This window comes from Euwallacea fornicatus, chromosome 1 (assembly GCF_040115645.1).
Source record: "Euwallacea fornicatus isolate EFF26 chromosome 1, ASM4011564v1, whole genome shotgun sequence".
NCBI classification, from domain to species: Eukaryota; Metazoa; Arthropoda; class Insecta; order Coleoptera; family Curculionidae; genus Euwallacea; species Euwallacea fornicatus.
The window spans coordinates 7641026-7656539 of NC_089541.1; the positions used below are offsets into that span (position 1 = coordinate 7641026).

General features: G+C 37.0%; 2 protein-coding genes across 13 annotated transcripts in view; one reads left to right on the top strand and one right to left on the bottom strand.

Moving 5' to 3' along the window:
• Positions 1-15514, bottom strand: part of cpx (complexin) — a 220394-nt gene that overhangs the window by 55795 nt on the left and 149085 nt on the right. Inside the window, exon 1 of one of the 12 annotated variants that reach the window (XM_066291176.1) lies at positions 5909-6088. The exons of the other annotated variants lie outside the window; for them this stretch is intronic. The gene's annotated coding sequence lies outside the window, so the exon portion shown is untranslated. Of the gene's footprint in view, positions 1-5908; positions 6089-15514 lie in introns of those variants that run through there. 12 annotated transcript variants of the gene reach the window in all.
• Positions 10585-14731, top strand: LOC136350766 (uncharacterized). The gene is made up of 2 exons (XM_066302832.1): positions 10585-10764; positions 12627-14731. The coding sequence occupies exon 2, from the start codon at positions 12644-12646 to the stop codon at positions 14579-14581; it is 1938 nt and encodes a 645-aa protein (XP_066158929.1). The 5' UTR covers positions 10585-10764; positions 12627-12643; the 3' UTR covers positions 14582-14731.

Consider the following 15514-nt stretch of genomic DNA (forward strand, 5'->3'; position numbering starts at 1 on the left):
ATAGTGTGGAAGGAAGTACGGTGAGACGGAACACTTTTTAACGTAGATGTTGACGGGTCACGTTTGATTTGGAAAATATCTGGAAAGAATGGGTAAGGAACGATCTTCTGAATGCTGGCACTGAGGAACGAAGGAAGGGGCAGTAGAATACACAATATTTCAATGCGTAAAACGGCAAAACAAGAGGGATAAATCGAACAAAAAGATGGAAATAACGATAAATAGGCAAATTGAAATAAGAAAGATGCTGGAGAGGGTGGAAACGTAGGATAATATACATATGTGTATGAGGGAGATTCTCACCAATAAGGAGATTGACGCAAAAATAAGCAGAAAGGGAAGACATAAACTTATAGACGAACACAAATGGAGAAGATAAAGGGAAAGAGGAGTAAATTAAAAAAGAAGATACGAAGAAGGGACGAGTACCGCTAACGCTTGAAAAAAACGCTGAAAGGCGGTCTGAAGCGGAAGAATGGCGAAAGAGGGAGGTTTTTAGTAAGTAGGTGTCCTCCTCAGGGGCGAATTCCACATGACCCGGCAGCCAAAATGTCAGGCCGTATCTATGAAAACTTTCCTGTACAAAAAAAAAAGAGAAAAACGTCAGTTCGGGTGAGGTTAATGGATATTAAAATGGATGAAAAGTTCGCTGTAACTATAAACGTATAAGCAAATTATCATCATTTTCCAAGATGAGGTAGGGCATTTTACTCGAATAATTTTTCCTATCATGCCGCTCAGGAGATGCCAATTCTCGCCTATTCAGAAAGTAATTCTTGTGTTCAATTTAAATGCACTTTCTATTTCGTATAGGCGCAAATTGGCTCATACATTTTAGCAATTTTCCAACACAACTAGTGCACTTACAGCCAACCGACCCTTAGGCAACTTAATCCGTTAATCTAATCGTTCATCAGAAACTCTTTTGTCGAGATTACTGGCAGAGGTCGCAGTAATTAAATCTGGGTCTAATCTGGTTGTCCGGACCTTCTCGAGTTATGTAAATTAAAATGATTTACCCGTCCCAGCCGTTCCGTTCCTTCCAACACCTGAGGCTAATTTTAACGCTGCGTTTGCTTCATAATTCACTCCGAACGGTAGGAAAAAGACATGGATTATGGAAAATATTCGTGAAGTCAAAATATAGTTTCTAAAACCTTTCCTTCCAGTTCAAGCATGCGAAACAATCTTTGTGTTATATTAAACAGTGGAAAAAGCGGAGAGAAGATATTGAGCCATCATTTATATGTAAATTTTATTTTCTTTGAAAAAGCTCTAAAAATATCAGCAGCTTTGTGGAATAAAAAGGTTTCAAATGCAAATTCTGTATTAGCCTATCAGTAAGACTCCTATCATTTATTACCTGCTATACTGACGACATTATGATGGAACGCTTTTCAGCATCATCATATCTGCTTGTGTATGCTACAATAATTGCACTTTTCCTTGGTGGACCATCAGAAATCATTTCCGTGTTCTCAAGGTTTTGGATTGATTAATGGGCCATTTTCAGCAGCTTTACGAGGGAGGACGTTTTTTGCCGCCTAAGCCTTACGGAATATATGGCAAGAAGTATTGTGATTAATCTCTGCCTCGGAATTTTTGTCACTTCACCATCACGTGCCATAGATATAGAACTAGATAATGGAGAGGAAGAGCGAAATGGAGAGATAAAATTGCAATTGGTGGAGAAATATGGCGACCTTCATTGCGACTCTGTCGGGTTTTATAATGCGGGGAACTTTGTGTAATCCAGGAAAAACTATACCATTGCCGTCTCTAATGGCTGGCAGAACCGAAAGATCATGTGGATTCCATTGATTTTTTTTTAGAGTTTACGTGATCTTATCACACTAAGAGAACTATTCCCGTATTTCAGCTCGTACTTTACTACTTATTTTTTAAATTTGCTGATAGAATAGGATTTTTATTAGAGCCTATCTTATTTTTGATACGTGTATGATCGCCCAACCACGATTATTAGTATTTTGTGTTTTGCGCACGTCCTCTAATCTACATAATGATTGAAAAGAGGAAATCGAAAACTGCATGATTTTTTAATGCATTTAGCGACCTCCATAAAATCTCTTCCTTCTACCTAGATCTTCTATTGGAGAGTACTTCAAGCTCATGTTTTTCCCATAGAATTGATGAGTCGAAGGAAGCTAATCCAATTCAGCAATTTTAAAAACCTCTTTGAGCCAACACTTTTGCTTTAAAATTATTGGTTTAAAGGACTAAACTTAGATATTAACCTCAACAAAGTTGTTTCTTCCTCAAAGAATGAAATTCCCTAGCTTGTGACATGCCAAACGACTTCAGCTTGACTGCTTATTAAGAGAACTCGAAATCCAGGTTAGTTCCGGAGCCAAATTCAGGGACGTTCTCTCCTTTTCTGCTTTATTATTGCACACCTAACAATAGATCTAATATTTCTTCAAGTCAAATATACATCACTAATGTATCTCAGCAGCAGTTGAATAACTCCTGTTTCGTTCTTGAATACTCAATTTGTAATATCAATATAATTTCCGACCAGCTACCGAAAGATCCAAAACGTGCGAGTCGAGGAGCGCCATTTCTCCAGATATTGATATTACGAGATTTACACGGTCGGGGGCCTGCAATGATTGGAGTTTCCCCACAGTTTAAGAAAAATATTACTGCACTGTAATGTAGCATTATTGCCACGTTCCATATTTATGGCGTGGGTAGTCTAAAGGAGCTATTACAAGGCAGTAGGGCAATGATGAAATACTGGAATTGTGCGGGGGTCAGATCGAAATTGAATATGTCATTTTGTAAAATAGTTTGTTGGGCTGCATTCCAGTGTAATCGACCCTCTTTTCAACCCCAAAACTTTTCGGCTTAACAAGCGCTTTCTCCCTTAACACAGCGCGTTGAATTAAACAAGACCAGGAAAAGTAGTTCACAATTGCCTGAGTTCGAAATTACTTTCATCTGATAAAAGTTTCGACGATACCAAACAGATGCCGCAACGTCATGAAAGGGACCGATCAATCTACTTTGGGGCGGTTTAGGCTTTCCGCACCATAAATTATCTCCATATCCCCGAAGTGGGTAAATGGGAATTTGCAGTCCGCTGGTTAAGCGAAGTGAAACACACGAGGTCAAAAGTAGACCTTCTACCCTTACGGACATATTGGAATTTTCTGGTTCCCGTAACGAATGAGGCCGATAGTGAGGAATAATGTTAAGGAAGGCCACGATCCATCGACCAGACGATGAATTGCCGAATTCGTTATCTACGTAAGCTGAACTAAAAAGGGTTAAATCGAGAATCGGTGTTTGTTATCAGCTGATTTAAAATGGGGGGAAGGAAAGACATTCTTTATATTAGTCGACGACCTTTTAGGTAATTTTGTAGAAAGGTTAAAACCAACATGAAAAAGCAGCAGGTATGGTCAAGCCTACTTTCGGATTGAATGATACGTAAAAACATACTGATCGTGTCGTATTGAATGAATGACCAATACAGTAGCTTTTTCGTCGCTATGTGCATGAAGTTTCAATGAACGCAAGCAAAATATGTATACAAGGTGTCCCGTAAACCTTCGACAATACTTTGCCTGATGGAAGGCCAATCCTTTAGAAGTCAAAAAATGAAAAAAATAACCTTAATGGAAATGTCATGGATTTCGAGATATTTACACTTTTTTCAAAATCGACAAAAACTAACATCACTTGATATTTCGTACTATCACTGTTACGCCATTCCAAGTAGAGAAGCAAAATATCTGTATTAGTTTCGTCACTAGTCATTGTTCGAAACCACATCGATAGATTTTATATGTATGCTTCGGATTTAAAAAAAATATCTTTATTTTAACGGATTCCTGATAACTCCATTTCTATTACGTAACTTTTGTTCCCTGATGTAGCTTCGGGGTATTATGTCCTTATTAATAATTTGATCGAAAATGATTAATAAGTATATATTGTAAAAAATACTTTTAAAATTCGTCCTCTATAAATAGCTTTCTTTAATAACCATAGCAACCAATACAAGGCATAACCTGACAAAAACTTGTATTATTTAATGTTATTATTGAAAACTAAATAAAATTTCATATTATGGGAAAACGGTAAAAGATAGGTGTAGAATACTATAGCATCAATTGAAAGGGAATTAATTAGTGATTCTAAGTAATACATAAAAATGTATATATTCCATTTGAAATAAGAAAGTTATGCTAAATTATAAGGGAGTAAAATTTGACCACTCTTTTTGCTTACCCTGTATATCAGTTTAGTAAATAATTAATTCTAGTCTGAAGATTAGTTTGTAGTTAAGAAGTAATAGTAAAAAAATAATAGCCAAGTAACTCATTTCACCTAGCAAAAACAATTTTTTCTTAACTCTTGCATTTTTATATTTTCAAAAATTTCTCGAGAAACGATTGTTTTAGATCCAATGTGTGTTATGCAAACTTGTACTATTTTCTTCTTATAATTCCAAATATGTAATAAAATATAGGGTGTTCCATTAAAAAAAAACATATGTTTGAGATGTATCTTTTTTATATACACACTGTATATATTTTTTTATTTTTTTATTTTTAATCATGTTACAATCTGTCACATATTAATTACAAGGACATTCAGCAACTTTTATATATGAACTTACAAAGAACAAAACAAAATATAAATGATTGAAGGGTGACCGACATCTCGGTCCTCCTCCCATTAGGTGCCGAACCTGTCGCTAAGTTCCAGTGGGTTGAATCTGTTCAATCCACTGGAATATCGAGAGGAGTCTAAGAGATTCAGCGCAAGGTGGTTGGGATGATTGTTTAGCCGGATCATGTACCTTCTGGCCTGTCTCCGGATTTCCTCTCTCACGGTTACCATTTTGAGGTCGTTATGCAAAGTAAGGTTGCTCACGTACCAGGGGGCTCCCGCTAGCATGCGCAGAGTCTTTGACTGGAATCGCTGCAGAATCTCTATATTCGAGTTGCTAGCGGTTCCCCAAAGCTGGATACCATAAGTCCAAACTGGTTTGACAATACATTTATAGATTAGGACTTTGTTGCTTAGTCCTGGTTGAGAGCGGTAGCCCAGGAGCCAGGCCAAATTCCTGATAATTTCATTCAATTGGACCCTTTTGGTTTGTATGTGCTTTCTCCACGTCAGCCTCCGATCAAGGTGCATTCCCAGGTACCTCACGCTATCAGCCTGCGGAATTGGCTGGTTGAAGTCACTGTATAAATGAAAATATTTTTAAAATTTACCTTGTAAGGTCCTACATACACCTCTAAAAACAATTTTCGATCAAATTATTAATAAGGACGTAATATCCCGAGATGCTCTTGGTGCCCCACCCTGTATATATATGATATTAAAATATTTATTATTAAATTACATAAATGAAAATTTTAAATTCATTATAAAACTGAGCGTATGCACGTAATTTGCTTCGTCCAAAGCCATGAGGAACTACATCCACCATCGCATTAAAGCGTACTGCGTGTGAGTCAACAATATTACTCAATCGTTGACAATGGCAAAGGAATCGGTAGTCTGTCTCCCTCGCACTTATCAATAGCCCAATCGCCCCTTGCTATATTTATATATATATATAATTATTAAATAATAAATACAGGGGAATTAGGGAAATCACTTTTGTAAATTTAACTAATGATTAAGAACATAATTTTGAACAAAAAATTCCTTACAATAGGGGTAGTAAATGCAACCATTTTCCCGGGAAAAAAAATACATCTTTTAAAAATTAGCAAGATCGTGTCGTATTTATTTCATTTACATACCTCCCTAAATAACCACATCAACTAGGTATACACACGGATTTTTTTGGGTCCGATAGGTTTTGCAGTTAAAATTTAAACATTATGTAATGCTTATTTTATTATTTTGGAAAGCCACTTACCTTTAAATTATTGTTGTCATCTCTAATTAGCATAACATATTACGTTATACATTTTACACCACTCACAATCAAAAACACGAATTTGTTATTGTTTTCACTACATTAAATGTCCGAAATGTCCACCATTCGAGTCCATGTACGCACGAGAGCGTTTTAACCAATTTTCTAGTGCACTAAGAAAAATTCCGTTAGTCGAGCTGGAAGTTTTCTTTCTGGATAACCATTCTTTGGAATCTTTTAACGCTCCTCCACAAATTAAAAACATATCATGATACTCGAGTAAAGAATACATTTTCACGTAGGTACGGTAAATAGGTCCGAATAAATTCACATATTAACTAAAGTTCAGGTTTTATCACTCATCGAGTATTTAGGAATTCCAAAAAATAATTATAACAAACAAACGCAGATTCCTCAGTCACGTTCAGTGCAGCGTTGCCGCTTACGTTTATTTTTACCGTTTGAGTTGAATTATTAGTTGTTGATCAAGTTTCAAATTGCTTTTAGCAATGTTAGTGCTGAATAATTTTAACTTCTTTGGTTACTCTTCAAACAATGAACATCTGTCAACAGCCATTTCATCATATCATTAAATTTTAAGCTAATCATAGCTTTTCGATTTATGATATATACAGGGTGTTTCCTAACTACGTGTAAAAAATTTAAAGGCGCAATCCTCTACTGATTTTGAGTCAAAAATGTCTAATAAACATATGTCCGCAAATGCCTTGTTTCCAAGATACAGGGTGTTGAAATGTGACAAGAAAAAGAGATTTTATTTCCAAAATGACTCAATTTGGGTGTTTGTATTTTAGAAAATACAATACCGGGGGTTCCGGGGTTTTCTTCAATACATCTTAAGATTTCTTCCTCCACTTCTGGTGTTCGACGTGTTATTGCCTTTCCTCCTCCTGGAGTTTTCATAGGAGATCCTGTATGACAAAGACGTTGAAAGAGGTTTTTAAAGGTTTTGTGGTTGGGAGCTTGGTGGTTTGGAAACCTTTCCATGTAAATGCGCCTCGCTGCCAAACACTTACCATCAGCAAGGCCGTAAACAAAAACCATATTGGCCATTTCTTGATTAGTGTAATTAGGCCTTTGAAAAATTTTCAAAACTGAGGTATAATCTGATTTTTGGGACACAGAACTAAATTCTTTCACTTTAGAGAGTAAAACACCAAAATAACACTGACTATCTTGTTTATAGTAGTGGAAGTAGCAAAAAAAAAACTAACAATAAACAAGTTAGTAAATACCACCAAACCTTTAAAAACCTTTAAAACCTTTTTCAACGTCTTTCAGTCAACACCCTGTATCTTGGAAACAAGGCATTTGCGGACATATGTTTATTAAACATTTTCGACTCAAAATCAGTCGAGGATTACGCCTTTAAATTTTTTACACGTAGTTAGGAAACACCCTGTATATTACGTTGGTAATCGGTTTAACTACTAGGTTTTCGACCCCAGCTGCATGAAACTTTTTTGTTCAAAATGATGTTCTTAACCATTGATTGAATTCACGAAAGTTAATTGCCTAACACCCTGTATTATAGTAAATTTTATTTTTTAAATACTTAAAACAAAAAATGCGATAATAACAATAGATAGGTCCTTTGCAATGGAACAACCCGAATGTATATTGCGAAGGTGGCTTAACATTACATAGAAAGGGCAATTTTCGTGTTTCTTAAACGGCTTTATTAAAACGGTCCTCCTTATCACCACACTTCGCTTTAGATATGCAAATACAGCTTCGTTTAAATCTACTTTGCGGTTTTATTAAACAGCCACACTCCTTGGATTAACATTTATTCCATTTCCTATTAAATGTTAAAAGGCACTTCCGTTCAAAGTCTTTGAATTAATATTCAGGTGAGAATGTAGGTTTAATTTAGTCGAACATTGATTGTAGAACTTATGGGCGTCAAAACGTTCCACATCACTTAAAAGACAAGTCCCTCAACAAATTCGAAAAGAAAAACGCCGCAATTTTGGCGCAACCCATTTTGAAAATGTCAAATTATTCAAAATTTGTGACGTGGCCAAAATTAATTTCAACCGAAACATTTGTAAATTCGATGGTTTGTAGTTAACTGCCATTTCTCAAGAAGCGTTAGTTCGAATGGGATATAGACCCTATATCTTCAGGGCGGGGCAAAACGGCCGAGAAGTGTGAGAAAAAGCAGGCAGACCATCTGTACTGAAAACAGGAATTCTGTGTATTCGGTCACACAAATCACCCGGTGAGAATAACTTTATCCCTAGCCTCTTGCAGCAGGGCATTAAGGAGCTCACACTATCACCGACAGAGCTCCTCCGGGCAGGGTTGGAGCTCGAAATTCTATTTGAAATTCTGCAACCAGCAACAACATTTTAGCCCCCAATTAAGCAAATTAATGAATCACACATTCGCTAATTATAACGCAATACAAACTTTGCGCATTAACGTTGTACGAGTCACATACCCCAATCCAATAATGCGAGTACTTGAAGGGCTGTAATCGCATAGTTCTGAAACATCCAGAGGTCCTCCTTAACAGAGAGCGAATATCTGCGTGTCGTAACAGTGTAATAACGAACATGGGCGGGGCAATTAATCAAATTAAAATTAATTAATCACGAGGGAAACATGGTAGTTAGTCGGGATAAGGGACAGGAGACTAGAGAATGAGAACATGGCAATATGCTAACAGGGATCCTTGCTTCCAAGCTCGAGGATTACAATTAAGACAAGTTTAAGACGATGGAACTACATGAATGTTCAAATAAAGAAAGCGGCGATAAAGAATATTTTGGGCGAAATTGAAATTTCGTTCTAGTGCGTTAAAGTAGAAACGATCCCAGAGGGCTAAAATGGTAAATAGCATGTTTTCCGAATAATTTGATTTTTGCTCCAGCGTATGAATAATTCAACATGTATCGAAATCTCGTGTGGCTCAATATATCGGTTTGGCGTTTATAATGAAAAAGGGATCAAAGGAGATTCTCGGCCTAGCTATCGTTACAACGTTTTTAATGCCCCCTTATTAGTTTGGACCCCAATAAATAAAATCGATAGATCGATCAACTGGAGCACGAATCAGGATATCTTAAGAGCTGTAATGTTACACTTCGAGTTAAATTATTATGGCATTGGCGAGTTAAATAGTGGCAGAGTAAAATATGAGATTGAGACATGGCATGGTAGAATTTCTTATTTTAGGTCACACATATTTTTGTTCGAATCATGAGAATATCAAATTCTCCCATTAAAACTGAAATCGCCAAAGTTTCCAACTCGTAATATCATCCTACGTAGAGATCGAATCAGAGAAAACGTCATAACAAGAATTACTCTTCAAATATAATTTTCTCTGTTTTAAATGGACAGATTTCTATTTGCCCTCGATATCCATAATAATTCAATAATTTAATATCCGTATATTAATTCATAGAAAACTACGAAAATTCTAATTAAAATGGGATGATTGAAGGGTTAAACCTAATATTTGCGAACCCCCCCTCCCCCCCCGAGACATGTGTGATAAATTACTACTTATTCACGACCAGCAAAATATTTCACCCGAATCAGTAATGTTTAATTCATATATATATCCAGAAATAAATCACATCTGAAAGATGGCGAGTAACTCAATGAAGATCGCGTTTGCTTCACATTAACCTATGAAGGCTAGATAAGTGATAATTTCGTACGTGAGTGGATTTCAGGACCAAATCATTTGATTGTTTTTTCACTGTGGGGACAGTGATAAATTAAGATAAAATGGTTACGATAATCCCGTGTCGACTAATCCGGGAAGTGCTCCCTTGACAAAGAAGCGTGAACATGCCGTGATGCTACTGGTTTATTGTTTGTGAAATGTAAAGAGCAAAGGGGAAACAGATATATTTGTTATTTTATTTAAAGATGATCTCATATTCTATGAAAAAATAAAATGTGCAGAATAATATATTCTATAAAATATTTCAAAGAAAACAAATGCAACTATGGGCAAAATCTCTACAATTTCCTCTAGTAATTTCCTGGTGCTTGACTAATCTGCACTAAATCTACATAATCACACATTGAGTAATACATCGGCCACAGGTCTACCTGTAATTTAGCCCCAATTAATGTAAGAATATTAACGTTGGCGCTGTAATTTGTCGCCCGGACTAAAGTCATCTTTGCCCAAATCATACCCTTCTATGTGTACCGCAATACCCTTATTAACCGAGATACCCTACGAAGTTAGGAATGATTAGGTAAAAGAGGTGATATATGGTATGTTCTCTGGAAGCTGCACCATTCCTAATAACGTGCCAATGGAAATAAATAAGAGATCTTGAAGGTTAAAGTAGCTGCACTTGAGCTACATTTTAGATTAAAGCTACTTAAGAAGAATAAATATCTGTGCCGAATAATAAACAAAAGAAATATATTTGAAATTGAACGCACAGTAGAGTGGCCGCCCAGAACTCCTTACTTACACTCCATGCATTATTTACTAAGTTAAGACATTTCAAATTTGACAAAGAACTTATAAGGAAATATTTTTATCAGCTGCATCACTTCTCAAATACAATATTTTAAAGCTTAATAATAACGAGAAATATCGATAATTGCTGCCCATTCCTATTAATGGGGCAGACAGGCGCCGCTTGCCTTCGTTCGCTTTCGCTGAGGCCGTTTCCCACGACAGTCAGCTGTTTCCTTCGTCCTCGTTCGTCGTTCTACTGTTTACCGCCAAGGCTAAGCTGATCGATACACAGTCCTGTAAAGTGCTTTTTCAGTGTTGCCAGGGCAAATCAGTTATTTTACTGGAATCTAGTTTCGAAATGGGACGCTGAAATCCCATTACTGAACGGGATAAGGTAAATTCAGTTTTATTTCCTCCCAAGTATACGGTTATTTGTGCTCTCAATTGCGGAATATTAGTACATAACTTTGTTTGCGTTGGACGTGTGTACTAGAGACGGGCGGTAGAGTGGATAATCGATCAAGGCGCGTGTTCTCGATAGACAAATATTGTATTTTTGTATTAAAGGTATTAAAAATTTCACAGTTCAGAATAAAATTCCTACACGAATATTATTTTCAAATGAAGCACATGTGATATTAAAAAATATTCAAAAATTCTCAATTTTTTCGATCATGATTATTTCATAACGCAGCGGTTTCATCAAATTTTAGAGTTATAGTCAGGGATGAGGATACGCAATATGAATGACCTGCACAATTCGGGATTTTGGTTCTAATATGTACTCAAAGAGAAAGCTATTACCGCCATTGTATTATGTATGGATCATACCCGACCATTATAGCTTGCCGAAGCGAACATAAAACGATCTTTATGATGAATGCATGGTAACTTTGAAATCAGCATCAAGAATTTAAATTCTGACGAGTGAAAACATTTGTAAAATTGATAACAGTTCGTAAGATCTGACGTAACAAAAGCGTTAATTAGTTGTAACCTTAATGCAAATGGAATAAGAAATATTTTTATCATGTTTTAAAGATATTTTCATACATTTTTATTATAAAATACTATTTTGCATTTCGAAGACTAAAGTAACGAATTTACTCCCTCTCAGAAGGGAAAAAGTTTTACTCTCAAGGGAGTAACCTTCTTCTCTTCTTCCCCTGATACGAATGAATGGTTATTTGTATAACCGAATAAAATAAATCAAACCGTTTTTGTACAGGGTGTTAATTATGGAAAATTCGCTTTCTCCTCAAGATTTCTTCGCTTCGCGATTAAAGGGCTTTTAGTGCCTTGATATATGTATGATATACTAATTAATCTAATTATAAAGATAGGAAAAGCAAGAAAAACAAGTTAAGTTTCATAGTTATGAAAACTGAATTTCATGGATGGAGAATGCGGAATCTAGTTAATTTCTTTATTAGGTCTTTTAATGAACCAGGAAAGGTTTCTTTATTGCTTTCAGTGTGTAAATCTTCTTGGCTATTGTAAGAACTTCGTTTAGATGTGTTCATGAAGATCATTGCTGAAGATTTTGTACAGAGATCCATTCGTCATAATTTCCATTATAAATATTTGTAAAATATATCCAGTGTTGAAGGTGTCATTGGAAGACTAAACGAGAGGTGATAGATCTCAGGGGGAAGCGTAAATAATGTAAGGTATTATGCAGATTACAGGCTGGCAGAACACCCTCAAGTATTATTTAACAAAGTTATGGAAACTGGTGAGGAATATGGGCTAAAGGTCCCTTAATATAGTCAAAACCGATTTCATGTAAATTAAGGGATTCTCAGTTTGAAGTTAAGATTTTAGAATTATGAGAATTTAGATATTTTCCTGCTGAATCATGGGGATAAAGTACGGATATTTAAGATGAAAATTGGAAAAGCGGAAGTTTTGAATTTTGATTTAAAGAGTTTTGATACTGATACGTGCGGTAAAACCACTTTATACTGCCTCAATCAAGTAACGAAATTCGTTCTTATTTTCCTCTCGAGTTTTCTCAAGTGTCACCTATTGAATACGATTAACTAGTATCAACATTTGTCTTCATTGGGAGCAAACGTAAACGCCTGAAACATGTTTCTTTAATGGAAAGGAAAATGCATTTTACTCCCTAACAAAGCTCAGCAGCGTCACATTTTCACTCTTCCACCTCCCTTCCGAAACAAACGTTACGAGAGGACGGGATATCAACGAAAAACTACACTTTCCTGGCTTAATGAATTTTTATCTGATTTCCAGGACTAGTTCCGACCACAATGGCGTCACCGCCCCTAAATGACCGTTACGGACCTTTGTTAACTCAGCACCTCAGAGCTATATTGGAGTCCGGATTGCTGCTGGATGAAGATTACGAAGTGCTATTAAACGCCTGCAATTTTAAAATTTACCCGACTAATTCTGGAAAACCTCCATTGGGAATAATTGCCGGAAGCATGGTAGTTATCGGGTCGACTTTCGTTGCATGGAAATACAATAAGCCGGTCTTCGGACTGGCTTCGTTAACTGCAGCAGTATTGTTTTACTTGGAAAGAAAAGTGCTATTAAAACGTAAACGGCAGCAGGCAATCGTCAGTAGCGTCATTAAAAGTTTCCAGAAAGTGCGCAAGCTTAATATAGCCATTATACGGTATTTTAAGATGAGGAAAGCGGGAAAGTCAACAAAGGAAAACGAGAACTTGCTTGTGTCGAACGAGAATGTTCGGGAGTTTGTAGACTTTTTCTTAAGAAGGAATATCGCTTATCTAAAGGAACTTTTGGGGAAAGCGGCCCAGCTCGCAAATTCAATGCAGGAAATCTCTGACGATTTTAAGGCAGTAAAGACCATCCCAATAGAGTCCCTATCCCTAGATCAAGAGGCTAACAGCGATGTCCTCGCAATACGAATCCAGGACATCTTCAATTTCCTTTCGTCGAAATACTTGAACTACCTAGGACTAACACTTAGCAATAGATTTGAAATCAAAACTATAGAAACGGTTTTAAAAGAAGACCTTCCAGACATTCAGAAAAGCTTAGAGAACCTTTACACAGACATCCAAGAGGAATTTAATAACCTAAAATTTAACATTACACAGAAACTAGAGATCGATTCGATAAATAAGAGCTACTTTACCAGGCAATTTTCCGGAAAGCTGCAGCAGACTCTAATCGGAGCCGTGAACAACCTTTCCATTATAATGGAAAAGTGCCACGTGGTGCTGCGAAAAGTTGAACACATTGAGGAAAATTCGGATATGAAGCAGTTGGAGGGGGCTTTAAAAGACTTGCGGGATCATGCTTTTGCCACGTATGAATCTGTCGATGTGCTTTGCAGATTATATGGAGTTTTGTCAGACTCAACCAACAGAATGCCTGCACCGAAGAATCATATGAAGACTAAGGATAAAGCCAGTGATGATGATTTGGTTAAAATTAATTATGACGATGAAGAGGAGGCGGTTGAAGAGGACTACGAGCTGTTTATACCTGCCAGTGAAGATCCTGCTGAGGTGAAGAAGCACGAGCCATACGAAGATCAGTCAGGAATGTATCTTAGTTTAATGATGAAAGAATTAAGACAAGCATTGAACCAGCATGATCGGTTTGTTGCAGCGAGGAAGAAGAGGGGCATTCAGGAGGAGGAGGAGGAGGAAGTCATTCGACTCCCCCAGCAAGAATTAGCCAAGTTTGACCTATCAGCATTGGCCATCAGTAAAACAGTACCAATTCCTCCCCCTAGAACTTCAAAATTGCTTAACCCCTCGCTACAATCCTCAAAGAATAGTTCTGTAGTATCATCTGCACCTCCTTTACCATTGCCAACTACAATAAAACCACCGCCGATTCTTCCTCTGTTCTCACAAGAAGTACGTCTAGAAAGTTCTGTAGATTCGTTTGAATTTCCTCCTCCTCCTCCTCTCCCACCACGGCGTACAATAAAACCACTGCCAAACTCCCAGCTGTTGACTCAGGAACCACCTCTGCAATGTTCTGTAGTGTTGCCTGTATCGTCTCCTCCTCCTCCACCACTACCACATACAATAAGACCGAGGGAGGGGGAACCTCTGCCACTGATGCAAGAGTTGCCTCCAGGAAGTTTCAGTGATGGTGATGGTATAAAGAGGACGTTGCTTGAGGACATTAGAAATTTGTCCAGTCAGCTTAAGCGCAAAGAAGAAGTATTTGGTGACGATTGTGATAGTGGTAGTGATTAATTTTGTGTTAATAGAACTGCATAAAAGATAGTATCTTACTTGGTTTTTATCGCTCTAAATTTGATTGAGCTTGGCCACGCCTTACTTTCACTAGATTCAAGATCCTTACCTGAAAATAAAAACAAGAAATTAATATTGCAGTTTCTGAAATCGTGCGTTTTTTTTCCTACTCTCGTGTGTAAAAGTGCCCTTTGCCCCATTCATCCGCATGTGGGGGCAAGGCGCGCTAGAGTTATTTGTCTAGAACCGTTTCCCTAGGATCGCAATTGTTCCTCACTACTCAAATTGATGTAAATCTCATATTGCTTTCTCTTTCATAAGTCAGCTCAGAGTCTATAAATCCAAATATTCTGAGTATTAAGCAAAGGAGGAAACATTACGACCGCTCTCGCATATATGTCAGCATAGACAAAGAAGACAATAACATTCGTTCCAGGCACCGATTATAAACAGCATCCTGATAAAACCAGGCACACATGTACGTATATAAAACAAATAAATCCCTCTTTGTTGCAAACAGGATGTCACTATTGTCTGCCTTAAAATCAGGCTTCCCGTCTGATTTCCCTGGAAACAATATCTGACACATTCTAAATATCCTCCCTTATTGATAAAGGGGATGTCTTTGGTGGAGATACAATAAATTTTTCGGTCGCTTTTGGATAACGAATGATGGATGTCGAAATGGGATCAGTAGAATTGTTTTCCAGGGTTTCCTAACATCCACAGAGGCACGTTGCACAATTCTGTAATATCAGAGAACCTTTTCGAGTCTCATATGTACCCTGTGACCGTCATAATAGTGTAGTGGGGTCAAAGGCAAGCTGTGTTGAGGCATAAAAACAACGCTCATTATGACCCAAACACTAGCTGGCCATCCCATATATTTCCAAAATAAAGGGCAAAGCCATATGAAACTAACACTATAGATCC

What these genes read in the sequence shown, in the direction of transcription:
- LOC136350766 (XM_066302832.1), top strand. Translation starts at nt 12,644, where the DNA reads ATGGCGTCACCGCCCCTAAATGACCGTTACGGACCTTTGTTAACTCAG.